Source organism: Rhinatrema bivittatum, chromosome 5, assembly GCF_901001135.1.
Source record: "Rhinatrema bivittatum chromosome 5, aRhiBiv1.1, whole genome shotgun sequence".
Classification (NCBI taxonomy): domain Eukaryota; kingdom Metazoa; phylum Chordata; class Amphibia; order Gymnophiona; family Rhinatrematidae; genus Rhinatrema; species Rhinatrema bivittatum.
The window spans coordinates 246,935,190-246,959,536 of record NC_042619.1 but is presented as its reverse complement, the minus strand read 5'-3'; the positions used below and the strand labels follow the sequence as shown (position 1 = coordinate 246,959,536).

At 43.2% G+C, this 24,347-nt stretch overlaps 1 protein-coding gene across 8 annotated transcripts in view; it reads left to right on the top strand.

The window, feature by feature from the left end:
- PRKX (protein kinase X-linked) overlaps window positions 1-24,347 on the top strand; it is a 426,401-nt gene that overhangs the window by 319,923 nt on the left and 82,131 nt on the right. For 7 of the 8 annotated variants that reach the window (XR_003857043.1, XM_029603697.1, XM_029603696.1 and 4 more), the window contains exon 7: window positions 9,450-9,527. The exons of the other annotated variant lie outside the window; for it this stretch is intronic. Coding sequence is in view for 6 of the 7 variants with exons in the window: in XM_029603697.1 (XP_029459557.1) it covers window positions 9,450-9,527 (78 nt within the window). In the remaining variant the exon portion in view is untranslated. The remainder of the gene's footprint in view (window positions 1-9,449; window positions 9,528-24,347) is intronic. 8 annotated transcript variants of the gene reach the window in all.

The following is a 24,347-nucleotide window of genomic DNA, read 5'->3' as shown; positions in this document are numbered from 1 at the left end:
TTCATCCGCAGGCACATTCCCTTGGGAAAGGACCCGCTCCTGATCACTCAAAACGATGGGTGTCTACGCCATCCCAATCTTCAAGCCTTGTCCCTGATGGCATGGATGTTGAAAGGTTAATCTAATCCTTCAACCACTTAACCTTTCATATCCAGTTTCCCGTGTCTTGATTGCTTCACGAAAGCCTTCCACGAGAAAAGCTTACTTTTACAAATGGAAAAGGTTCACGTCATGGTGCTCTTCTCAGTCCCTTGACCCCTTTTTCTGTCCAATTCCGAAGTTTCTGGACTATCTTTGGCATTTGTCAGAATCAGGTCTAAAGACCTCTTCCATCAGAATGCATGTCACTGCAGTAGCCGCCTTCCATAAAGGTATCAGGGATGTCCCTTTATCAGTACAACCCCTTGTAACATGCTTTTTAAAAGGCTTGCTCCACATCAAGCCTCCATTACGTCCTCCGGCCCCTTCTTTGGGACCTTAATCTGGTTCTCGGTCGGCTCATGAAACCGCCTTTCGAGCCTCTTCACTCTTGTGAACTTCGATATCTCACATTGAAAGTGATTTTCCTTTTGGCAATCATTTTAGCTCACAGAGTTAGTGAATTGCAGGCTCTAGTTACCTATCCGCCTTACAATAAACGTCTGCAGGACCGAGCGGTACTCCGCACTCACCCTAAATTCTTACCTAAGGTAGTCTCGGATTTTCATCTAAACCAATCCATCATACTACCTACCTTTTTTCCCAGGCCCCATGCCAACCCAGGAGAACAGGCTCTGCATACCCTTGACTGTAAACGGGCTCTAGCGTTTTACCTAGACCGTACAGCGGCCCACAGGGAAAGCACTCAATTGTTCGTCTCTTTCCACCCTAACAAGTTAGGAAAACCTGTGGGTAAGCAGACTCTCTCCTCCTGGTTGGCGGATTGCATATCCTTTTGCTATCAGCAAGCGGGCATTCCATTTCAAGACCATGTTAAAGCACACTCTGTGAGGGCCATGGCGACTTCAGTAGCACATTTACGATCAGTGCCGCTTCCTGACATTTGCAGGGCTGCAACCTGGAGTTCTCGCCACACCTTTGCAGCCCACGATTGCTTGGACAAAGCCAGAAGACAAGATTCCATCTTCGGCCAGTCTGTCCTTCGCAACCTATTTACAACGTGACGTACCTACACCCTTCTGCCTGCCCGGTGTGGTTCAGGATGCCCTCGCCCAAATTCCACCCCAGTTGTTGTGCCTGTTACACGCCTTTGGGTACATTTGGTGCATGTTCGGACATCCTCAGCTCGGTACTCACCCATATGTGAGGACTACCATCCTGCTTGTCCTGTGAGAAAGCAAATGTTGCTTACCTGTAACAGGTGTTCTCACAGGACAGCAGGATGTTAGTCCTCATGAAACCCGCCCGCCGCCCCGTGTGTTGGGTTCGTAACATTTTGTTTTATTTTCGGCACTGCCTGTAGCTTTCAAATAAGACTGAAGGGGGACCCCTGCTGGCTGCAGGTTTAGTGCCATGCTGGGCATGCCCAGTAGGGGCCAGTCAAAGTTCTGGAATCTTTGACAGAAGTTTTCCATGATTGGGCTCAATCCTGATGTATAATCCTGTATATAATCCTGTATATAACATTTCTATTACTACTGTTGTTATTTAATCTTATTTGTTATTAGTATTTATTCAATTTTCTCCAAGTTCATGTTCCTGTTCCATGTAAGACACACATGTTAAGTCACTACAATGTTATATGTAAACCGAAGTGATTAGCAACATTGTTGCTAGAACTTCGGTATATAAAAATGTTAAATAAATAAAATAAATAAATAATATCCTGCTCTTCTGCGGGAACACCTGTTACAGGTAAGCAACATTTGCATTTTTTTTAACAACCCTCTGTTTGCCCCCCCCCCTGGTTTTGTGCCCCCCCCAGGGACTTTCGATAAGTCTTGGGGGGGGGGGGGCGGGAGGGGATTGCAATGAATGAAATTTGGGTTGGGGGTGGGTTTGGGGTTTTTGTTTTGGGGTTTGTTTGTTTTTTTACACAACCCTCCATCTGCCCCCCCCCCCCTGGTTTCGGACCACCCCCAGGGACTTTCGGCAAGTCTTGGGGGGGTGGGTTGCAGTGAATTAAATTTCAAGGATTGGGGTGGATTTTTTTTTTGTTTGGTTTTTTTTTTTTACACAACCCCCTATCTGCCCCCCCTGCCCCCCCCCCTGTGTTTCGGGCTTCGTTTCAGGGGGGGGGGGGGCAGATGAAATAAAATTGCCCCCAACCGCGGGAAAATGAAATTTCCTGCGGCGGGCCGATAACGAAGACCAAACCAAAAGGTTCGGCTGAAAATTGAATCTGATTGGTGAATGAAAGAGGTGGGCTTAGCCTTGTCCTCATTCACCAATCATGGGAAAAAAAATAAGACATCCCCTGAATATAAGCCCTAGCTGTTTTTTCAGAGCTAAAAAAGAATATAAAACCTGCCTTATCGGAGAAACACGGTACAGAGCGGCTACTACTATCATTGGGATTTCTAATCAATTATCAGAAATCTCACCTGGTTCCATCTCAGTTCCTCTCCTTTATTGGAGCAGATCTCGACATGATCCAAGCAAGGGCTTTTCTTCCTATGGACCGAGCTCACATGCTAGCGTCGCTGACACGTGCTATATAGTCTCGCCGAACCACAACGACTCATCATTTACTCGTCTTCCTGGGGCATATGGCATCCTCAGTCCATGTTACCCCAATGGCTCATCTGACCATGCAAGTAATGCAGTAGACATTAATGTCCCAGTGGTCGCAGGCGCATCATCCAGTGACCAACATTGTCCACATCACCAGGCAGCTTCGCCTCTCACTGGCATGGTGGATCCAGGAGTTCCACCTGCTTCAAGGTCTACCATTTCAAGCTCCAGAACCTCATCATCTTAACAACCGACGCTTCCACTCTAGCTTGGGGAGCGCATTTCAACCATCTGCAGACTCAGGGTACCTGGTCCGCAGAGGAGTCGCAACATCAAATACATTTTCTGGAGCTCCGAGCGATCAGGTATGCTCTCTCTGTGTTTCGGGATTGTTTGTCCAATAAGACAATCCTGATCCAAGTGGACAACCAGGGAGCAATGTGGTACATCAACAAGCAGGGAGGCACCGGATCAAGAGGTGGCACAGATTTGGGCTTTGGCTCTCTCTCAGGCCATGCTTCTGAGAGCGACCTATCTGGCAGGTGTGGACAATGTTCTAGCGGACAATCTCAGTCGAGAGTTTCAGCTCCATGAGTGGTCTCTCAACCCTGTAGTGGCAGACTGGATATTTTGGAAGTGGGGATATCCGAGTGTCGACCTCTTTGCGTCGTCTCACAGTCACAAGCTGGACAACTTCTGCTCCCTACATCGCAGTCACCAAGTTCTGCCTCTGGATGCGTTCACCCTATCCTGGAAGAAGGGCCTCCTCTATGCCTACCTACCACTTCCTGTCATCAGCAAGACTCTCGTGAAGCTACGCACAGACAAGGGTTTGATTCTCATTGCCCCCTACTGGCCGCGACAGGCATGTTTTCCCATCCTGCGGGATCTCTCAGTGCGTCCGTAGATTCCTCTGGGCACGGATCCGTCCCTGATCTCTCAGGAACGGTCAGTTGCGCCACCCCAACCTTCAAGCCTGGTCACTGACAGCTTGGATGTTGAAAGGTTGATTTTGCAACCGCTCAATCTGTCAGACTCTGTATCCCAGGTTCTAGTAGCTTCACGAAAGCCTTCTACTAGAAGATCTTATCATTCTAAATGGAAAAGATTTTTGTTGTGGTGCACTTCAAAGGCGTTAGATCCTTTTACCTGCCCCACAATTCAGTTTTTAGACTATCTGGCATCTCTCGTAGTCGGGTTTACAAACCTCCTACATCAGAGTGCATGTCAGTGCGGTAGCTGCCTTCCATAGGGGTACAGGGGATGTCTCTATCTCGACACAGCCCCTGGTGGTGCGCTTTATGAAAGGCTTGCTTCACCTAAAGACTTTTCTCCGTCCACCAGCCCCGTCTTGGGACCTTAATGTGGTTTTAGCGCAGCTTATGAAACCTCCGTTTGAGCCTCTGCATTCCTGCGAGTTGTGACATATCACTTGGAAGGTCCTTTTCCTTCTGGCGTTGACGTCTGCTCGCAGGAGCAGTGAGCTACAGGCGCTGGTTACATACCCTCCTTACACGAAATTTCTTCATGATCAGGTAGTCCTTCGTACTCATTCTAAATTTCTACTGAAAGTGGTATCTGAGTTTCATTTATATCAGTCCATAGTGCTGCCTACTTTCTTTCCAAAGCCCCTTTCACTTCCTGCTGAGCGGGCTCTCCATTCCTTGGACTGCAAACGTGCACTTGCCTTTTCTTGGAACGCACTGCAGTCCATAGGAAATCTACCCAGCTCTTTGTTTCCTTTGATAAGCTTAAGCTGGGAATCCCGGTAGGAAAGCAGACCCTGTCCTCCTGGTTGGTGGACTGTATTTCTTTCTGCTATCAACAAGCAGGTCTTCCGCTCCAGGGACGCGTTAAGGGCGCACTCCATTAGAGCAGTAGCAATGTCTGTTGCACCCCTTCGCTCTGTACCTCTTACTGCTGGTAATATGGTTGGTATGATCTATATGGTCTTCGATAATAATATCACCACTTGTATTGGGTGTAGTATTTCCTGGAGGTGCTATGACTGTCGGAAGGAGATGTTAGGGATTGAACAAGCTACATTTTATTCTTTAATCTGTGATACTGCTTCCCTGAGCTTTTCTCCAAAAAGATTATCTGCTCTGCAGGATAAATTGACTAGTTTGTCATGCACATCTTTCCTTATACTGCTGGCATGTAGCCACGCCATCTGTCTAGCTGTTATGGAAATTGCCAACAAATAGGCAGAGGTGTCAAAGGTCTCATACACCATCCTCAAAAGTGTCGCAATCCTTCCTGCAGGTCCTGGAAAGGTTGTGGAAGCCCCGCAGTTCCCTATGATGATACGAAAGATGATTTCAGTCGTTGTGCACATTTGTATAGATACTGTGCTATATAAAATTGATGCTGTTGAAAACTAGCATTTAGCATGGGGTTTTGGAATAATTTGCGGCCAGACTCATCCAACAGCTTGTTATCTCTGCCTGGGGGAGTATTTGAATGTAGTCTGGTTTTCTTTGCCCTTTTTCATAACTGATTTGACTACTACTGAGTTGTGTGGAATTTGAACATTAGTGTAGTATATCAATTTCTGCGTCTTATACTTTAAATCTAGTTTTCTAGATGTGTTAAATAGGGTGCATCCCAGGCTTTATCCTTTACAGTGTTGAGTATTTTATGGGAAGGGTGTGCAGTTACTTCAGCCAGAACCTCTAATATCTTTAATATGCCCATTGTTTCTGATCTAGGATCAGACATTTTACAGGTTTCTACATTTAGAAAGGATCCTAGTTTTTCTAAAAATGTTGAATATGTACGATCCTCTGGTGGTGAGGAAAGCTGTGGATGTTCTTCAGGTGGGTCAGACAGTATTCCCATAGAACTTCCTCGTGAGGATAATGATGCTTTGTCAGGTCAGCTTTCCACTTCTGGTGAGGTGGGTGGGATTGGTTTAACCTCATGGGCTTGGTTTTGCAGGTGGTGATGGGATACCCTGCACCAAAGTTAAATTTTCCCTTTCTGAAGGGGTTGGAGAAGATTGGCTCAGTTGGTGTGAAGGCAAATTATCGAAAAACTTTTGTAGAATAGTTATCTGTGACATTGTCTCTTGAGCTGATATTCTCTGGGACAGTATTGGTCTGTCCCCTCCTCCCATTATGGAAACCTTTTTCTTCAGAGGTGGTGTCACAAGCGAGATATGTCTGACCAAATTCTTAGATATGTGGCGAAAGAGGTCGGTTTACTGTTGTAACATAATTCTCTTGAATTTATGCCCTGTGAGCTTCTTGAACTTTTTCTAGACTGTAAAGATTGATCCCCAATAGATTTTGAATCTGGAGAGGAAGCTCAATCCCCTGGAGAGTCCTCCATTTCTATATCTTTTGTAAGTGTAACTGAGGACCATCTGTATGGTCAGGTGCAGAGAATGTTTATTTTTCTTAGGCGCCTTCTTTGGTGGTACATTCCATTGTGATACATGAGCTGGCATCAGTTTTTGTGACGCTGAGTCATGCTTCGAAGTCTTGTCGATTGCGCCATATGGTGAGACACAGTCTTAAGGACATAGGAGCGCGTCGAAGCAGATGATGCTTTCATCGATGCTGACACATGCATCACTAGTTTCTGTTTCTTCGGCTCTGCCGACTTGTCAATCCAACGTTGGAGTAGTTTTGGTCTGCGTCGATGGCAATGACGGAGGGTCTGAATTTGATGCACGATGCTTTGATGCAAATGTCAATTTTGAAGGATGTTTTAAACAGGCATTCGACTCCACAGAAAGTGCCCTCCTTACCGGGTCAGTTCAAGGGGTCTTAGGTGCTGGAGAGGACTCAGTGGAGCTCATATCTGCCGGAGAGGTGGTGTACAAATTAGACTGCCTTAACCTTTCGATTTTTGTGGCCCTTTGGTGCTGCACTCGGAGCGACATCCTGCCACAATCCTTACAAGTGGCCTGGTTGGGACCGAGGCACAGATAACAATAACTATGGCTATTGGTCGCCGACATTATTTTGCCACATTGGCAGTACTTGAATCCCGGCAACAGGCCCTGAAGAAGTTGACTTCAAATCTTTCTCTCTCTCTCTCTCTCTTTTTTTTTTTTTTTTTTTAGCAGACTGAGAAGAGTTTTTCTTCACCCCCGTTTCGCTCACGGAAAACAAAAAAATTGAGGAGATCTGCAGACGCAGTTCAGAAAGCTGTTCAAGCTTGGAGAGTAAAGTTCTGCCCAGTGATGACCCGGATAATGTCACCCAAACAGCATGGCTAAATAAGTCTGCTTATCGACTGAAAAACTTAAGTACAGTGCATTTACACAAGCAAATCCTATAGTCAATTCAATGGCACATATTTATTATTTTTATATACAGACATTCGATCTGAGAAATCACATCTGTTTACATTCAGGTACTGTAGGTATTTCTCTATCCCCAGAGGGCTTACAATCTAAGTTTTGTACCTGAGGCAATGGAGGGTAAAGTGACTTGACCAAGGTCACAAGGAGTGACAGTGGGACTCGAACCCTGGTCTCCTGATTTGTAGCCCACTGTTCTAACCACTAGACTATTAGCAGTTTTCAAAAGCCCAGTTACTTGAGTAAAGTGCATTTACTCACATAAAATCCAGTTTTACGTGTGTAAATGCTTTTTAAAATCAGGCCAGATTGATTTTATATATATATATATATATTATATATATATAATATATATCTATATATATATATATCTATCTATATATATTATCTATATCTATATAATCTATATCATATATATATATCTATATATATCTATATCTATCTATAGTTATTTTTTTTTGTTACTTTTATTTATACCTAACAGTGGTCCACACAATTTCATTTGAGTCATTCATTGTACTGCCAAACATTTTTCCCAAAACCACATGCCAACAAGGGTGAACAGGCTGTTTATTCTGTGGACTGCAGAAGAGCTTTATTTTATTTGGAAAAAATGAAGTCCTACAGAAAGTCTTCACAATTATTCATCTCCTTCAACCCAATCAAACAGGGGGTATTCAGTTACAAAAACTATTTCCACGTGGATTTTGGATTGAGCATAATGAAAGGAAATAGGACAAAAAACTATATAAATGTGATAGAAGACTATATGGCCTATCTAGTCTGCCCATCCACACCAAACTATTCAGCTCTACAATCCCTAACATGCCTCAGAGATCCCTTGTGTTTATCCTTTATTTTCTTGCATTCAGACACTGCACTTGTCTCAATCACCTCCACTGGAAGACTGCCCCATGCATCCACTACCCTCTCTATAAAGAAATATTTCTTTAGATTACTCCTGAGACTACCCCTTTTTACCCTCATTCCATGACCTCTCAGTTTAGAGCCTCCTGTCAATTGAAAAAGGTCTACCTCCTGTGCATGGAAACCTTGGAGATATTGAAATGTTTATCATATCTCCCCATCCTGTCTTTCCCCATGTGCTTTAGAACGATGACCATTAACTATTTTGTAGCCTCCCTCTGGACGGACGCCAACCAGTTTATATCCTTTTGAAGGTGCAATGTCCAGAATTGTACAGTGTATTCCCAATGAGGTCTAGACAGGGACTTTTACAGGGGCAACACTATCTCTCTTTCTGCTGGCCATTCCTCTCTATGCAGTTGAGTATCTTTCTGGATTTTGCTGTCACCGTATACACCTATTTAACCATCTTAAGTTCATCAGATATGATTGTACCCAGATCACACTATCTTACTTAGAAGAATTTCACCTCCTTTACTGTACTTCATCCTTGGGTTGTTGCAGCCCAGATCTGAGACTGCATTTTTTTAACATTAAATCTTAGCTGGTAGACCCTAGACCATTCTTAGTTTTGCGAGATCCTTCATATTTTCCACACCTTCCTGGCTGTCTACCTTGTACATTTTCGTATCCTGACAATCCTTCCACAATGTTGCTTATGAAAATGTAAGGTCAAACCTCAAATCAAAGCTACCTCAGACTCCTTAGCATCTTTGCTCTGGATCCATAGAAGAAATCTCCAAGGCTGTCATCTGGTCTTCTGTCCATACCTTAACAGATCATTATGTGCCTGGAGAACGTTTCATGTCAAGAAAGCAGTTTTGAATGGACTATTCTAAAAAGATTTAACTAATTCCTTTAATTCTTCCTCCAAATGCTTATAAAACATGGGTTGTATATTCTATTTATATTAAAATAATTACTTACATGCAATCCTCAGCTTGGGAGTCCTGCTTGTCCATGTGGAAGGCAAAGTTGCTTATCTGTAATAGATGTTTTTCATAGACAGCAGGACAAATCAGCCCAACAATTCCATTCTCCTTCCCTGTAGAGTTGGTTAGCTTGCTTTACTCACATGGCGGTGGCTGCTGCACAGGAACATCTGCGCATGCTTTGAAAGACTACCTCTGTCTTCCTGAGCTCTGAGAGCTTTTCCATCTTGGTGCTGTTGAATAACTTCTCACTTGTATGGTTGATTTGTCCAGCTGTCTGCAGAGAACACCTGTTAAGGTAAGCCACTTTGCTTTATTTGTTTCTATTTACTATGCATTGTGAGTCTGTTTATAAGTTTGTTCTACAAATGTAAACCAGTTTGGTCAGATTAGCAATCTGAAAAGGTGGTCTGTAAATTTTTTAATTTAATTACATAATACTTTAGAAATTGAACTGCTAATTTAAAACATTAAAATTCTTAAAAAAAAACCTTCCAAATGTGAATAGGTGGTATATAAATTGTTGAAATAAATACAGGGATTTTGTTCTGGCATAAGCACACTTAAACTTCAGATGGCATTATTCCTTCATGCTTGAATTTTAGAATGGAGCAGAGGATGTGAAAAAGCATCGATGGTTCAGGTCTATAGATTGGGATGCTGTACCACAACGAAAATTAAAGGTAAGTGGCATAATAAGGATTTATTTTTCTCTATTCTATAACTTAGAGGTGGGTTGAAAAATCATAGTTCTGGATCATAGCCCAAAAGCTGAGGGCAGGTTTTGGGATATGTTTTTCTTTTTCCAGTTTTCATATTGCACCTCTGCCCAGTAATATCAACAGTATGGAACCGAGACACAGTAAACACAATATAAAATAATTAAAATGGGTAATAGGCATCTCTAGCCAAAGTGAGAAAAATGGCTTTGGGAAATTCATAACTAAAACAGGGCTTGATTATTTTGTGCCTAGTTTTCCCAAACTTTTTAATTGTGATATTTGAAACTCAGACAAATACCTTGGAAATTACTGGAGTTTGTGATCACAGTTCAGAAATTAGATTTATTGGTTTGCTTCTACTATAACTTCAGCATGATGATTTTCAGTCTGTCTACCTATGTTATTTGTGAATGATAGTTGTAATGGACCTAGGATACGGATGCAAACATGAAGTGAAGGAATGGCACCTTGTGATCAGTTATAGTGATACTGGAATTGACTCAGAAAAGATCTGTGTAAATATCCTGTTATCTGAACCAGAAGTTCACCCTTGATAAGCAAGATTAAATCAGCCATAACCCGTGGGTGATGTTATCAAACTGTGCAGACACAGACCTAGCTCTGAGCTCATAAGGCTTTCCGAGAATGTGTGAAAGTTCCTGTGTGGTTGCTGCCTTGTGAGCCCCTCAATCTTCATTCGAGCTACCACATAGATTTCCCAATCTCTCAAATATTTTCTATCTTTTCTCTTTTACAAGAATTTGCAGATTGTGAATTTTTTTTCACTGCTGCAACAGTCCCTCAACAAGAACTTATAAGTTCTACCAAACAAAAAATAAAGAAAAGTATGGAGAAATCTAAGGCAAAGAAAACCATGGTTAGGCTCAAGGCCTGTGAGTGTAGGTGCCAGATATCCAGCATGGAAACCCACACTGGGTGCTATCACTGCCTGGGGCTGGACCACAATGCCCCAAATTGCCTTAGCTGCAGCAGGATGTCTCTGGATGCTTCAGACCCATATCTGGTAAATGGAAGTTCAGCAGAAGTCTGCCTCGAATAAGACTCCAAAGCCTTGGGATAAAGTTTGACAGGTCAGCTACTCCACCTCCTGGAATGAGGCCTCATTGAACTCTTAGCACCATAAGAAGCTTCGGAGATTGATATGGAGTTCAGACTCCCCTTTTATCCTCAGATTGGCTGGGAAAGGTCCCTTCTCTCCTGTTGGTGCTGATTTATGGATATTTCATAGGTCAATGTCTGAGTTTGGCACAGAAGCCTCAAGTGACAGTGGAGGAACTGAGAAGAATGCGTAAAAGACATGAGGGATCCTTGATGAGTTCATCTCTCTTGTGCCAAAGAAGTCGGCACTTCTGCACTTGGTTCTGCTGGGGTGAATTCTGGCTCAATGCTAAGAGTACCTTCAATCTTCTCTGTGCAAAGCTACTTGGCATAAATTGTATCTTTCACGGCATGGAGGACTTCCATGGTGCTAGGAAGCTGCTTACTAAAACCCAGATGCTCTGACCCTGGTGCCAGTAAGGGCGCCTTCAGTTACCTCAGCGTGTCTAGACGTTTGGGGATTTTAGAATAATAGAAATTTACTTTTTTATTTTTGGACCCTGTTTAAGGAACATTAGTTCACTCTGCAGTCACTGTCTAAAGTGCCAGTAGACTAGACAGCTGCATCCAGTGTCAGTACTACTTGTAAAAGTGGTCTTTTAATCAGCAGAGACCCTTTCCAGAGACACAGAGCCCCAGATTCTCTTCCTCAGCATCTTCCAGCCAGGAGGTCAGCAGAAAGAAAGGCAGCAACCTAAAGTGCAGCAGCAGCCACAAGCCCAAGTCTTGGGTAAGTTTTGACACCTCTGATACCCGTTTCCACCAGTGGAGGGATGGGGAGAGGACAGATCTAGTCCCCCTTGCTGGAGACACATCACAAAGGACAAGTTGGTCCTGAAAATTGTGGAATATGACCACCGCTTGCTTGCTCTTGTACCCTCTTCTGAACTAGCAGATGTTGATATTCAATTTTAACCTTCTCAGTTGCAGCTGGAAGTAACATCCCTTTTACATCAGAAGGCCATAGATCCTGTTCCTCTGTAGGGAATGTATATGGAGTTCTACTCCCAGTGCTTCTTAATTCCTAAGAAGTCAGATAAGCTGAGATCCATCTTGGATTTGTGTAACCTGAACAAGTTGCTGGTCCAGGAAAGGCTCAAGATGAATCCGCTTCAGTCAATTCTGTCATTAATTTAGCTGAAGGACTGGCTGTGTACTTTGAATCGTAAGGATGCATGTGTGCACATGCCCATTTACCCATCAGAAATTCCTCATTTTCATTGTAGAAGACATAAACTGTCAATACAAGATGCTCCCATTTGGCCTCCCAACTGCACCAAGGGTGGACACGAAATGCCTGGTTGTAGTGGCACATCTATGGGAACAGGGAGTCTATATGTCCTGTATCTGGATGATTGGTTAGTGCAGGATCCCCTCTCCATCTGGTGTCCTGGAATTACTCTGCACAATGATTCAGCTACTGCTGTGCCTCGGATTCATTGTTAATTTTTCATAATTCAATTTGATACCATTCCCATAGGAGCCTGGATCAACTTGCTTCAGAAGAAAGACTTTCTGCCTGTCAAGAGGGCTGTGACTCTAATGGGTCTTGTAAAGTCCCGTTTGCAACAGGGCCATATGTAAACAGTCAGTTATCTCTCTGACTTGCCTTCACATGCAGGATCTCCCATGAGCTCTGCATGGGAGAGCATTAATGAGATCAATTGCTCCAACCATTATCTTATCAGATCTTGGTGATTCCTGAGATGCCAGCCTTTTCTGAAGTGGTGGATAAACCCATGTAATAGAACTTCTGTTGTGTATCCCAGCACATAAAATGGTGCTATCTATTGGCGCCTCTACCTGAGATTGACGAGCACACACATACCCATCACACATACTGTGGTCCTGAGTGGAAAGTCATCTGCAGATTAACCTGCTGGAACTGTAGGCCATCTAGTAAGCATTAAGAGCATTCTTCCACCTGCTCAGGCAGAGAATCATGATCCAAATGGGCAATGAGGTATCCATGCTTTATATAAATAAGCAAGAAGGCATGGGCTAGTGGATTGGTTCTGCAGAGTCCTGCAACCCTACGAGAGGTCATCTGTGACCTTCTGATATAGGGACCAATTTCTCTGTTGGGTATCCCAATGATCCCCAACCTGATAGTATCAGAGAACTGGAAGATCAGTTGGTTCTGTTCCATGAGACTTAGCAGCTACAGATTAGTACCCGAAGCTTTCATACTAAACTGGATTATTGGTCTGTTTTTTGCACAAACTGATTCCTGTCATTACCAGTAGACTCCAGAAGATCCTTATTTATTTATTTATTTAGTAGTTATATCCCGATGAAAGTTGGGAACATCTCATCGGTTCACAATAAACGAAATGCAACAAAACGGGCTTTACAGTGAAACACAGAACTAGGAGCATAAACTTAAGCAACAGTAAGATAACAGGTCATAAAATGGAGTCAACTATTAAATTATATAGCATAATATATAACAAGAAGAAGATAGGGGTATGAGGGGTAGAGGACAAACTGGGGAGGTTGAGAGGAGGAAGGAGGGCAAGACATTAAAGCGAGGGGCTAAACTAAGGGGGTTGTATGGTAGGAGGTGGGTAAGGAGGTGAGGAGGGTCAAGAGTCAAGCGGGTAGGGTGAAGGTTATTCTCCAAAACTACAGCTTGGCTGCATCAGGTATGATGTATTTCCTCTGTCTTTCCGTTCAGACTGATTCACTTGGGGATATCTCTGATTCTAATCACCTAGAAGGATGGAAGACCTTACTAACCAAATCTTTCATCTTTGGCCCTCACAGCATGGAGGTTAAGTGCACAGAGGTATTGTCTTTGCTTCTTCCCAATGCTGTGGAGGACATTCTTATCTCAACAGAAAGCCTTCCACAAGGAATTCCTACAGTTTCAAGTGGAAAAGGTTGTGTGACCAGTCATCTGGACCCCTCCTGTGGTCTTAGACATCTTCAGTATTTCTTGTTCCTCTTGTCATCAGGCCTCAGCACTTTTTCTGTTAAACCACAGTGGCAAAGAGATGAACTTTATCAGCACATGGATGGAGCTCCAATCTCTTTAATGTCAAATTTCATGGTATCAAAACTCCAGTCAGTAAATCATCAGTTTCTTAGGGACCTCAGTGTCTTTCCGGTTCAGGTCATGGAAACCTCCCACTGAACCTTTCAAGTCACTGACCTGAAGTTTCTCACCTGGAAGATGTTCCTTGTGTCCATCACTTTGGCATGAAGAGTGAGGGAATTACAGAAGCTATTTTGTTATTCACCATACTTTAATATTTTTTTTTAACAGAATTGTTCTGTGCACTTAGCCTAAGTTTCTTCCGAAAGTAGTGTCTGCATTCCACTTAACCAGTCAATTGGGTTGTCTTTGTTCTTTCCAAAACCACATGTGCACAAAGGAGAACATGCTCTTTACTCCTTGAACCATAAAAGTTATGGCATATTACTTGTGGAGGACTCAACCTCACCATCAGTTTCTCAACTATCCATGTCCTTTGATCCCAACATGATGGTAAGAGCAGATGTCGAGATAATTCTTTCAGACTGGATAGCATACTGCTATGTGCTTGCTGGCTTACAAATTACAGACTGTGTTGAGGCTGATCAAGTGAGATCCATTGCAACTTTAATGGCTCATCTGAGGTGTACGTCCTTTGAAGACATGTGCAAAACTGCTGTTTGTCAGTCCATACCTGTCTGGATATCATGTTCAAGATTAACACCCTCCACACCACTCTACCTTTCATACAGTTTGGGGTACTGGATGTGCACGCTGGATCTGAAAACATATGCTCACCTTCCTATTTATCTGGCAACCTGGAAATACTTCAGATTCAGTCAGGAGAGCATGAACTACCAATACAAGGTGCTACCTTTTGGCTTTTCAGCAGCCCCGAGAGTCTTCACAAAAATGTTTATCGGTAGTGGCAGTGTACCAGTGTCACCGGGGGATGTGTGTCTTTCCAAAGCTGGAAGACCATTCAGCTCCTCTAATCCCTGGGCTCTATAGTCAATTTCACCAAATCAAACCTTGTTCCTTCCCAGAGAACTTAAAAAAAAATAACACTTCCATTTACACTGGTGTAGTCTACAGGCCTTCAAATCAGTCAGAAGAACTGACTAGAGATCTGGCAGAAGACATCCAAAAGGTGGTAAGAAAGGGAGAAGGGTTGCATGTTGGAGATTTTAATCTGCCTGATGTGAATTTGGAGTATACATACTGCAGGATCTGCAAGAAGTAGAGATATTGTGGATATTCTTCAAGGAACTCTTCTCAGACACATGGTGATGGAACCCATGAGGGAAGGAGTGATACTGGACCTAGTACTCACAAATTGAGATAGTATTTCTAATGTCTGGGTAGGTGCCCACATGGGCACGTGCGATCATCAGACGGTATGGTTTGATATAACAGCCAAGAGGGAGAGAAGTTAATGAAGATCAAAGTCCTGGATTTCTTAAATACAAACTTTGGTAAAATGGCAATGTACCTCGAGGAGGAGCTAGAAGGCTGGGGGAGATGGGTGAAGTGGAACAGTGGTCCAGCTTAAAAGGAGCTATAACAGAGACAAGAAACCTTTATGTAAGAAATGTAAATAAAAGTAAGAGAAAAAAAGAAATAAATGGTTCTCCAAGGAGGTGACTGAGAAAATAAAGGCAAGAAGATCAGCATTCAAAAAGTATTAAAAACTCAGAGGAACACAGGAAAGAAGCTGAAGCTGAAGGCAACAAGTGAAAGCTTGAGTAGAAGAAAAGATCACCAAAAAGGTAAAGTATGGCAAAGCATTTTTCAGATATATCAGAGAAAGGCCAGAGGTGGCAGTGTAAGACTGAAAGAAGTCAAAGAGCAAAGTGTGGAGAAAGATGAAGTAATAGCAGAAATATTAAATACTTCAGTTTGGTTTTCAATAAGGAAGACATTAGAGAAGCACCATTGCTGGTTGGCAAGAGTATAGATGAATGTGAGGTAGATACATCCCCATTTACAGAAAAGTGCTTGGATAGAACTAGCAAAGTGGACAAGGCCATGGGGCCAGATGAGATACATCCCAGGAAATAAAAGGAGCTCCGAGAAGTACCAGTGGGTTTACTGAAGGTTCTGTTCAATAGATCCTTGGAGACTGGAGTAATGCCACTCACTGAATTGGAGAAGGGCAGTTGTGGTCTTGCTTCACAAAATTGGTAGCAGGGAGGAGACTGGAAATTGGTTAGCCATACTGGAGACTGGTTAGCCTTACTTCAGTGGTGGGAAAGTTAATGGAGAGGCTGCTAAAGAAAAAGATAATGAATTATCTACTGTCTAGTGGGTTGCAGGATCTGAGACAACATAGAGGAAGGTCCTGTGAAACCTGATTTTTTTTTTTTTTTAAATGGGTGACTAGAGAATTGGATCAATGAAGAGCACGCAATATGATTTACTTGAATTTGATAACAGCCACATAGGTGACTCATGATTAAACTGAGAAGCCTGGGAGAGGGTCCCAAGGTGGTGGAATGGCTTAGAAATTGGCTGACTGATAGGCAGAGTAGTGGTAAATGGAACTTATTCTGAATAAAGAAGTATAAGTTGAGATCCTCAAGGATCAGTTCTGGGACTGGTTCAGTTCAATCTTTGTGAGCAATATTGCAGAGGGATTAATAGGTGATGTTTGTCTTTTTGTGGATGACATTAAGATCTGCAACAGAGTGGACACACCTGAAGGAGTAAAGAGAATGAGAAATGAGCTAGGAAAGCTCCAGGAGTGTAGTGATAGTTGGATGCTGGGATTCAATGCCAAAAAAGTGCAATGTCATGCATTTGGGGTACAGCAATCCAAAAGGAGTTGTATGTGATGAGAGGTGAAAGACTGAGCATGAACTGAGAGAGAAACCTCGGAGTGATAGTCTAATGATGTTTACAAAATCTACTTTTATGTAGGTATTTGCGTAATCTGCCTAGTGCTGTGGATAGGTGGAATATACATTTTTTAAATAAGGCAGCAAAGCAATGCAACAAGTTGGTGACTAAGGCCAGAGGGATGCTGGGCTGCATAGAGAGCAATAACCATCAGAAAAAGATGATGCCCCATATGGTTTTTTGTTGAGGCCTCACTTGGAATATTGTGTTCAGTTCTGGAAACTGCATCTCGAAAACAATAAGGACAGAATGGAAGCAGTCCAGAGACAGGCAAACAAAATGGTGTGGGGTCTGCACAGAAAGACACACGAGATAGACTTGAAGGATCTAAATATGTATACCCTGGAGGAGAGGAGAGAGAGGGGAAATATGATATAGACTTTAAAATACCTGTAAGGAATCAATGATGCACAAAAATCAAATGTCTTCAGGTGGAAAGGAAGCTGTAAAACTAGGAGTCACAAGATAAAACTTGATGTGAAAGAGGAAGAGTCAGGAAATATTTCTTCATGGAAAGGGTGGTAAAGGCAACAGTAATAAAGTTCAAAAGGGCATGGGATAAACACAGAGGATCCCTACTAGCTAAAGAATAGAAATAAAGAAATGGGGTAACTTCTGTTATCAACAGTCAATGGTGCAAGAATACAACTTTGAAGATCCACCAATGTTCAAAATGCAATTTAATTGTAATTTTTTGCACAATATATAATTTATAATCTGCAACTCCACATGAATGAGAGAGTCATTTGTATAAGTCCCCCGACACGGTCCCGTGTTTCGCTATTGCTGCATCGGGAGGGACCATCATTATAATTAAATCTACAACACAAACAAATATAAATGGTAGACCACAAAATGAAGGGCTACTTTGTTAAATACAGTAATCACAATTGAAGTACATACCAGCTCCGGCGACTCTTCTCACCACGCGGCATCCGGAACGAGGGAGGGCCTGCGCGATCGGCGCCAGGGACCCATCGGGGTAAGGCCTCTAATTTCTCCCTTGCCCCCACTGGGTCCGAGGGCGACCACGCGGCCTACCGCGCCGTCCTGCCGCCGACCCGACCGGAGAGTAGACCCGCCGATCCGACCGGATTAAGGCCCGCCTACTAACACTCACCTCCAGCCAATCGCAAAGGGCACAGGGGCCCTTTAAATTCAGTGCAGCTCCAGCGAACAGCCTCTTCCCATGCAACTAGCTCCGGCGACTCTTCTCACCACGCGGCATCCGGAACGAGGGAGGGCCTGCGCGATCGGCGCCAGGGACCCATCGAGGTAAGGCCTCTAATTTCTCCCTTGCCCCCGCTGGGTCCGAGGGCAACCACGCGGCCTACCGCGCCGTCCTGCCGCCGACCCGACCGGAGAGTAGGCCCGCCGACCCGCCGATCCAACCGGATTAAGGCCCGCCTACTAACACTCACCTCCAGCCAATCGCAAAGGGCACAGGGGCCCTTTAAATTCACTGCAGCTCCGGCGCCGCGCACCGTGCGTCGCGCGCCGAAGGAGCGCGACGCACGGGCCTTGCCCCTTTGAGCGCCCCTTCGAGCAGCCCCCTTTGACAGCCCCTTGTGGCCCGCCTTGAACCCCCTGGACTATCACCTCTCTCTGCGTACTGCCGCCCCAATACTGGGACGGAGCCAGGGAAAGAGTGACGGACCAGCTTCCCCTTGCTAATATATCTAACTTGAAGCACCCATCTGGACACCGAACCAACTATCCGAGAGAATACACAGTGTCAACCTCCTAGTGTGCTCTAACAGGCGGCCTGTTGGGGTCTAGAAAACTACCCCAGCAAGCTGAAGCTGCAGACTACCATCTACCAGTCGTAGCATTGACAATACTACTACGCTCTTCAATTGCACCATATATTCTAACTCCTTTATTTGGTTTTGAGCACGCTTAGATGTCTCATGTCACTAAATGTTACCTACTAATATCATACTTGGTTTTACTTTAAGCAACTGTATAAACATCTGATATCATCAACCCACTAACTGTATTTCTATCTTATCTCTCCAGCATTAACTACCCTCCTCGCTACTCCTTCTACCACCAAATTAATTTATATCTGCAACCTCTTCCCTGGAATCTACCTTAACTGTTTGAGAAACTATTCTACCACCTTTCTCTTATCTTTCACTGGTTCAATCATGCTAAACATCCCGATACTCAATTACAATAGATACAGACCTCCAACTCACTACGCCTCACGCCACCGCTCATACCTTAAATCCATTCACACCACTATGATTGCCCCCCCACTCACCCAAATTATCGGACTCACCGCATTATCTCTCATTCTGTTTAACACCCAGTCACTAAACAAAAAAACCTCTATTATTAACTACCTCCTTCTGGACGAAACACCTGACATATTGGCAATAACTGAAACCTGGTTAAAAGACACCGATAATGTGCTCCTAAACCAGCTTCCCAACAATGCCTATATGTCATAGGCACCCAAAAAGAAGGGTGGAGGCATTTTAATAGCCTCTAAGAAACAATTTAAACTCACCCTTCAAGCTACATCTCCACCACCAAAACTTGAAATTGGTTTGTTTAAAGCGCCTAACATTCAAATATGTCTAATTTATGCCCCCCCAGGTACGCTTAGCAGCAACCCCTCTGCCTTAATTGAATATATAGCTAAAAACATCTCGATTGACTCCCCAGCCATCATCTTAGGTGATTTTAATTTGCATGTGGATACTATCCCGCTCTCACCTAGCTGCTCCTCCTTCCTCGAAGCTATGAAATCTCTAGGATTTAATCAAATTATCAATTCGCCCACTCACAAAGCCGGCCACTCACTCGATTTAGTTTTCATTAACCAATATATTACTACTAATTCTCTAACATGCTCACCCATTCCTTGGTCTGACCATTATATCATAAGAACTTCCAACACCCTGGAAAGGCCCCCCCCTCCTCCGGATATATCTACAACTATACAAATCTGCAAATCCTGCAACAAAGATGAGCTTACTACAGCGCTGTCAGATTCTCTTAACAACCTTAATCTTATCAATGCTGATACAGCCCTAGCATCATGGAATGAACACACACTATCAGTTGCGGATAAAATCTGCCCCTTTATTAACAAACAACTTTCCTCTCAAAAAAACACAAAAAAACCCTGGTACAATACCACACTAAAAGAACAAAAACAAGCCCTTAGAAACGCTGAAAAAAACTGGCGCAAAAACCCTTCCCCAACCCTTCTGGCACGCTACAAAACCTCCTTATATAATTACAATAATGAAATAAACTTGGCTAAAAAAAATTTCTATGCTATCAAAATACATCAATACCAATTCAACCCCAAAACCCTATTTGATTATGTTACCTCACTCACCAACCTCACTCCAAATATCATTCCTGAAGAAGAAGCTAAAAACAAATGTGAGCAACTGGCTGAGCACTTCCACGATAAAGTTAACAAAATCATGACACGCTTTCCCTTTATTCCCCACTCTCCCCAGAATAGCTATACTGTGCAATCTAGTAAACTCTCTACAAAACTTACAAAGTTTGAACACACGACTGCAATGGAAATAGAACACATACTTAAAAAAGCAAGACCATCATCACACCCCTCTGATACCATCCCCACAAAACTTCTCCTCACCATACCAGACCTAATAGCCCCGCCTATCTCAAAGATAATCAATGCCTCCATTGATTCTGGTACCGTACCTTTCCCACTAAAACAAGCCATCCTTAAACCTGCCCTAAAAAAACCTAAGCTTGACCCCTCTGATCTGACCAACTACCGCCCCATCTCTAATCTTCCTTTTATTGCAAAAATTCTAGAAAAAACCATTAACCGTCAACTTAGTAACTACTTAGATGAGCAACAAATCCTCTCTCCATCCCAATTTGGTTTCCGCAAATTACACAGTACAGAAACACTTCTTCTCTCACTTTCTGATTACGTATTGCAAAGCTTAGATAAAGGAGTTTCCCATCTACTAGTTATACTTGATATCTCGGCTGCGTTTGACACTGTAAGTCATCAGATTCTCCTCCAGCGTCTCTCTGATATAGGTATAACCGACCGCGCCCACAAATGGTTCAGTTCCTACCTCAGCGACAGACATTATAGAGTTAAATTTGGTAACCATGAATCTAAGGAAATCCCCCTTGGGCAGGGAGTACCTCAAGGCTCCTCACTTTCATCTACACTTTTCAATGTCTACCTCCTACCCCTCTGCCAACTCCTTTCTAACCTCAAACTACCACACTATTTGTATGCTGATGACGTACAAATTCTTATTCCTATCACAGAATCTATTCCAAAAACCCTGGATATCTGGCACACTACTCTTACCTCAATAAACAACCTCTTAAATTCTATTCAGCTTGCCCTTAACGCTACAAAAACTGAACTCATGGTTATCTCACCCCCTACACCCCCACAGGCTATACCTACATCACCCACTATACCATCACACACACACTTCACCCAACAAGTCCGTGATCTTGGAGTTGTATTGGATGATCAAATGTCTCTCAAAAAATTTATTAATGCTACCCTCAAGGAGTGTTTTTTCAAGATCCATACACTCAAAAAACTTAAACCACTACTACACTTCTCCGATTTTCGTACTGTGTTACAAGCCATGGTTTTTTCTAAAATTGATTATTGTAATGCTTTGCTAGTGGGCCTGCCTAAAAATGCCATACACCCACTACAAATCTTACAAAATACTGCAGCTCGTATCCTCACGAATACGCCCATCAAAGAACACATCACTCCTATACTTAAAGACCTACACTGGCTCCCTATCCATTATCGTATACAGTACAAGATATTATCACTTATCCACAAATCCCTCCATAACCCAGAAATGAACTGGCCCTCCAATTCCTTTCAACTCAAGAACTGGCCCTCCAATTCCTTTCAATTCAGGAACTCCAGCAGGCCTACTAGAAAACCCTACATAGCCACCCTGCAAACCCCCTCACCAAAACTCTTCAAACATGTATCCACCAAAGCTCGTGCCATATCCCTAGCTGGCCCTATGCTATGGAATTCTATGCCTACTGACTTACGCTTGGAACTGTCTCCAAAAACCTTTAAACAAAAGCTCAAGACATGGCTATTCACAAAAGCCTACACATGATCTGCACATGTTCTTGCTTTACTCCCTTCTCCCTCTCCTCTCTACCTCTACCTCCTCTCTCTCTTTTCCATTAAGTTTAACCTCGGAAGACGACACCCCCCTTTTCCTCTAACCTCTCACACCTCCTCTTTACAACAGCCAACACTAGGCTCTTTCCTACCTTTTTCACCCTAGCTCCTTCCTTTCCATTTATAAAACTGAAGAATTTGCTCATTTGCAGCCCCACTTGTATATAATCCCTTCCCCTTACACCTTTCTCTTCTCCTCCCCTACCCAAATTTTTATCCTCTCCTTCCCTTGCCCCCCCTTTATTCTCCCTTGACTCTGTTATAAATTGTAATGTTATAACTACTTTATATAATATTATCATTATATATCTATTTATATTTTATAAATTGTTTTGTTGTTGTTACATTTAACAGTTTTTAATGTAAAGTTTTCTCAGTTGTTTTTCTTACTGTTTTATGTAAAACGCAATTGCGGATTTTGTTCTATGTACACCGACTTGATATCTCTGATGAGCGGCGGTATATAAAAACCAATAAATAAATAAAATAAATACCTTTCAGATCAAAGATGGAGCGCGAGCGCCCTCAACAGTATCAAACTTTTAAAGAACAGGATTGGCGCCAAACAGAATTGCATCGTGAGATTCCTGAACCAATCAAAACGGAGCACACATTTAACTAAATAAATGCCACTCAATTTCCTTGTTTAAACCTTTCGGGCTGATAGTGTCAAGAGCAAATATCTATCTCTGCTCTCTTCTTCCCAGTAATCCGGGATAGTCACCCCCTCTAGGATGACGGGGGACCACCTCCAATACTGAGAAAAGGAGGTCAGAGATGACATGATTGTGTTGAGACCAATGGTTTACCAGGGGCTCATCTATTCTCAGCAGGATGATGTTAGAGCAGTGTTCAATTATCCTTGTCTTAACCATTCGAGTGGTTTTTCCCCACATACAAGAGGGGGCAAGGACATTGCACGACGTATACCACACCTTTGGTTGTGCAGTCAGATTTTGCACGTAATTGAAAAACACGGCCTGTGTTGGGATGAATAAACTCAGAAATCGCATTGGTGTGGGTACACATGGTACAGTGTCCACATGGGCCATGCCCACTCTCTGCCTCAGGTAAATTCCTATGTCTAGAAAACATTGTGTGGACCAGCAGATCTCGGAGGTTCCTCCCCCTCCGGAAAGTAAACCGCAGAGACCCCTGCAGAAGGATGGATAGTGACAGGGCTTGCCAATGTCTACGAATTGTGGTTGCTATATTTTTACTAATAGTTGAAAATGGAAGGATACAGGCTGTATCAAAGATGGAGCACGAGCGCCCTCAACAGTATCAAACTTTTAAAGAACAGGATTGGCGCCAAACAGAATTGCATCGCGAGATTCCTGAACCAATCAAAACGGAGCACACATGTAACTAAATAAATGCCACTCAATTTCCTTGTTTAAACCTTTCGGGCTGATAGTGCCAAGAGTAAATATCCATCTCTGCTCATAGCCTGTATCCTTCCATTTTCAACTATTAGTAAAAATATAGCAACCACAATTCGTAGACATTGGCAAGCCCTGTCACTATCCATCCTTCTGCAGGGGTCTCTGCGGTTTACTTTCCGGAGGGGAGGAACCTCCGAGATCAGCTGGTCCACGCAATGTTTTCTAGACATAGGAATTTACCTGAGGCAGAGAGTGGGCATGGCCCATGTGGACACTGTACCATGTGTACCCACACCAATGCGATTTCTGAGTTTATTCATCCCAACACAGGCCATGTTTTTCAATTACGTGCAAAATCTGACTGCAGAACCAAAGGTGTGGTATACGTCGTGCAATGTCCTTGCCCCCTCTTGTATGTGGGAAAAACCACTCGAATGGTTAAGACAAGGATAATTGAACACTGCTCTAACATCCGCCTGCTGAGAATAGATGAACCCCTGGTAAACCATTGGTCTCAACACAATCATGCCATCTCTGACCTCCTTTCCTCAGTATTGGAGGTGGTCCCCCGTCATCGTAGAGGGGGTGACTATCCCGGATTACTGGGAAGAAGAGAGCAGAGATGGATATTTACTCTTGACACTATCAGCCCGAAAGGTTTAAACAAGGAAATTGAGTGGCATTTATTTAGTTACATGTGTGCTCCGTTTTGATTGGTTCAGGAATCTCGTGATGCAATTCTGTTTGGCGCCAATCCTGTTCTTTAAAAGTTTGATACTGTTGAGGGCGCTCGCGCTCCATCTTTGATCTGAAAAGTATGTACTTCAATTGTGATTCCTGTATTTAACAAAGTAGCCCTTCATTTTGTGGTCTACCATTTATATTTGTTTGTGTTGTAGATTTAATTATAATGATGGTCCCTCCCGATGCAGCAATAGCGAAACACGGGACCGTGTCGGGGGACTTATACAAATGACTCTCTCATTCATGTGGAGTTGCCGATTATAAATTATATATTGTGCAAAAAATTACAATTAAATTGCATTTTGAACATTGGTGGATCTTCAAAGTTGTATTCTTGCACCATTGACTGTTGGTACTTGCTGATCAAGGTTTGCTTCATGGTTTGGATGGTTTGGTAACTTCTGTTCTCACAGGACAAGCAGGATGGTTGTCCTCACAAATGGGTGACATCGAGGATGGAGCCC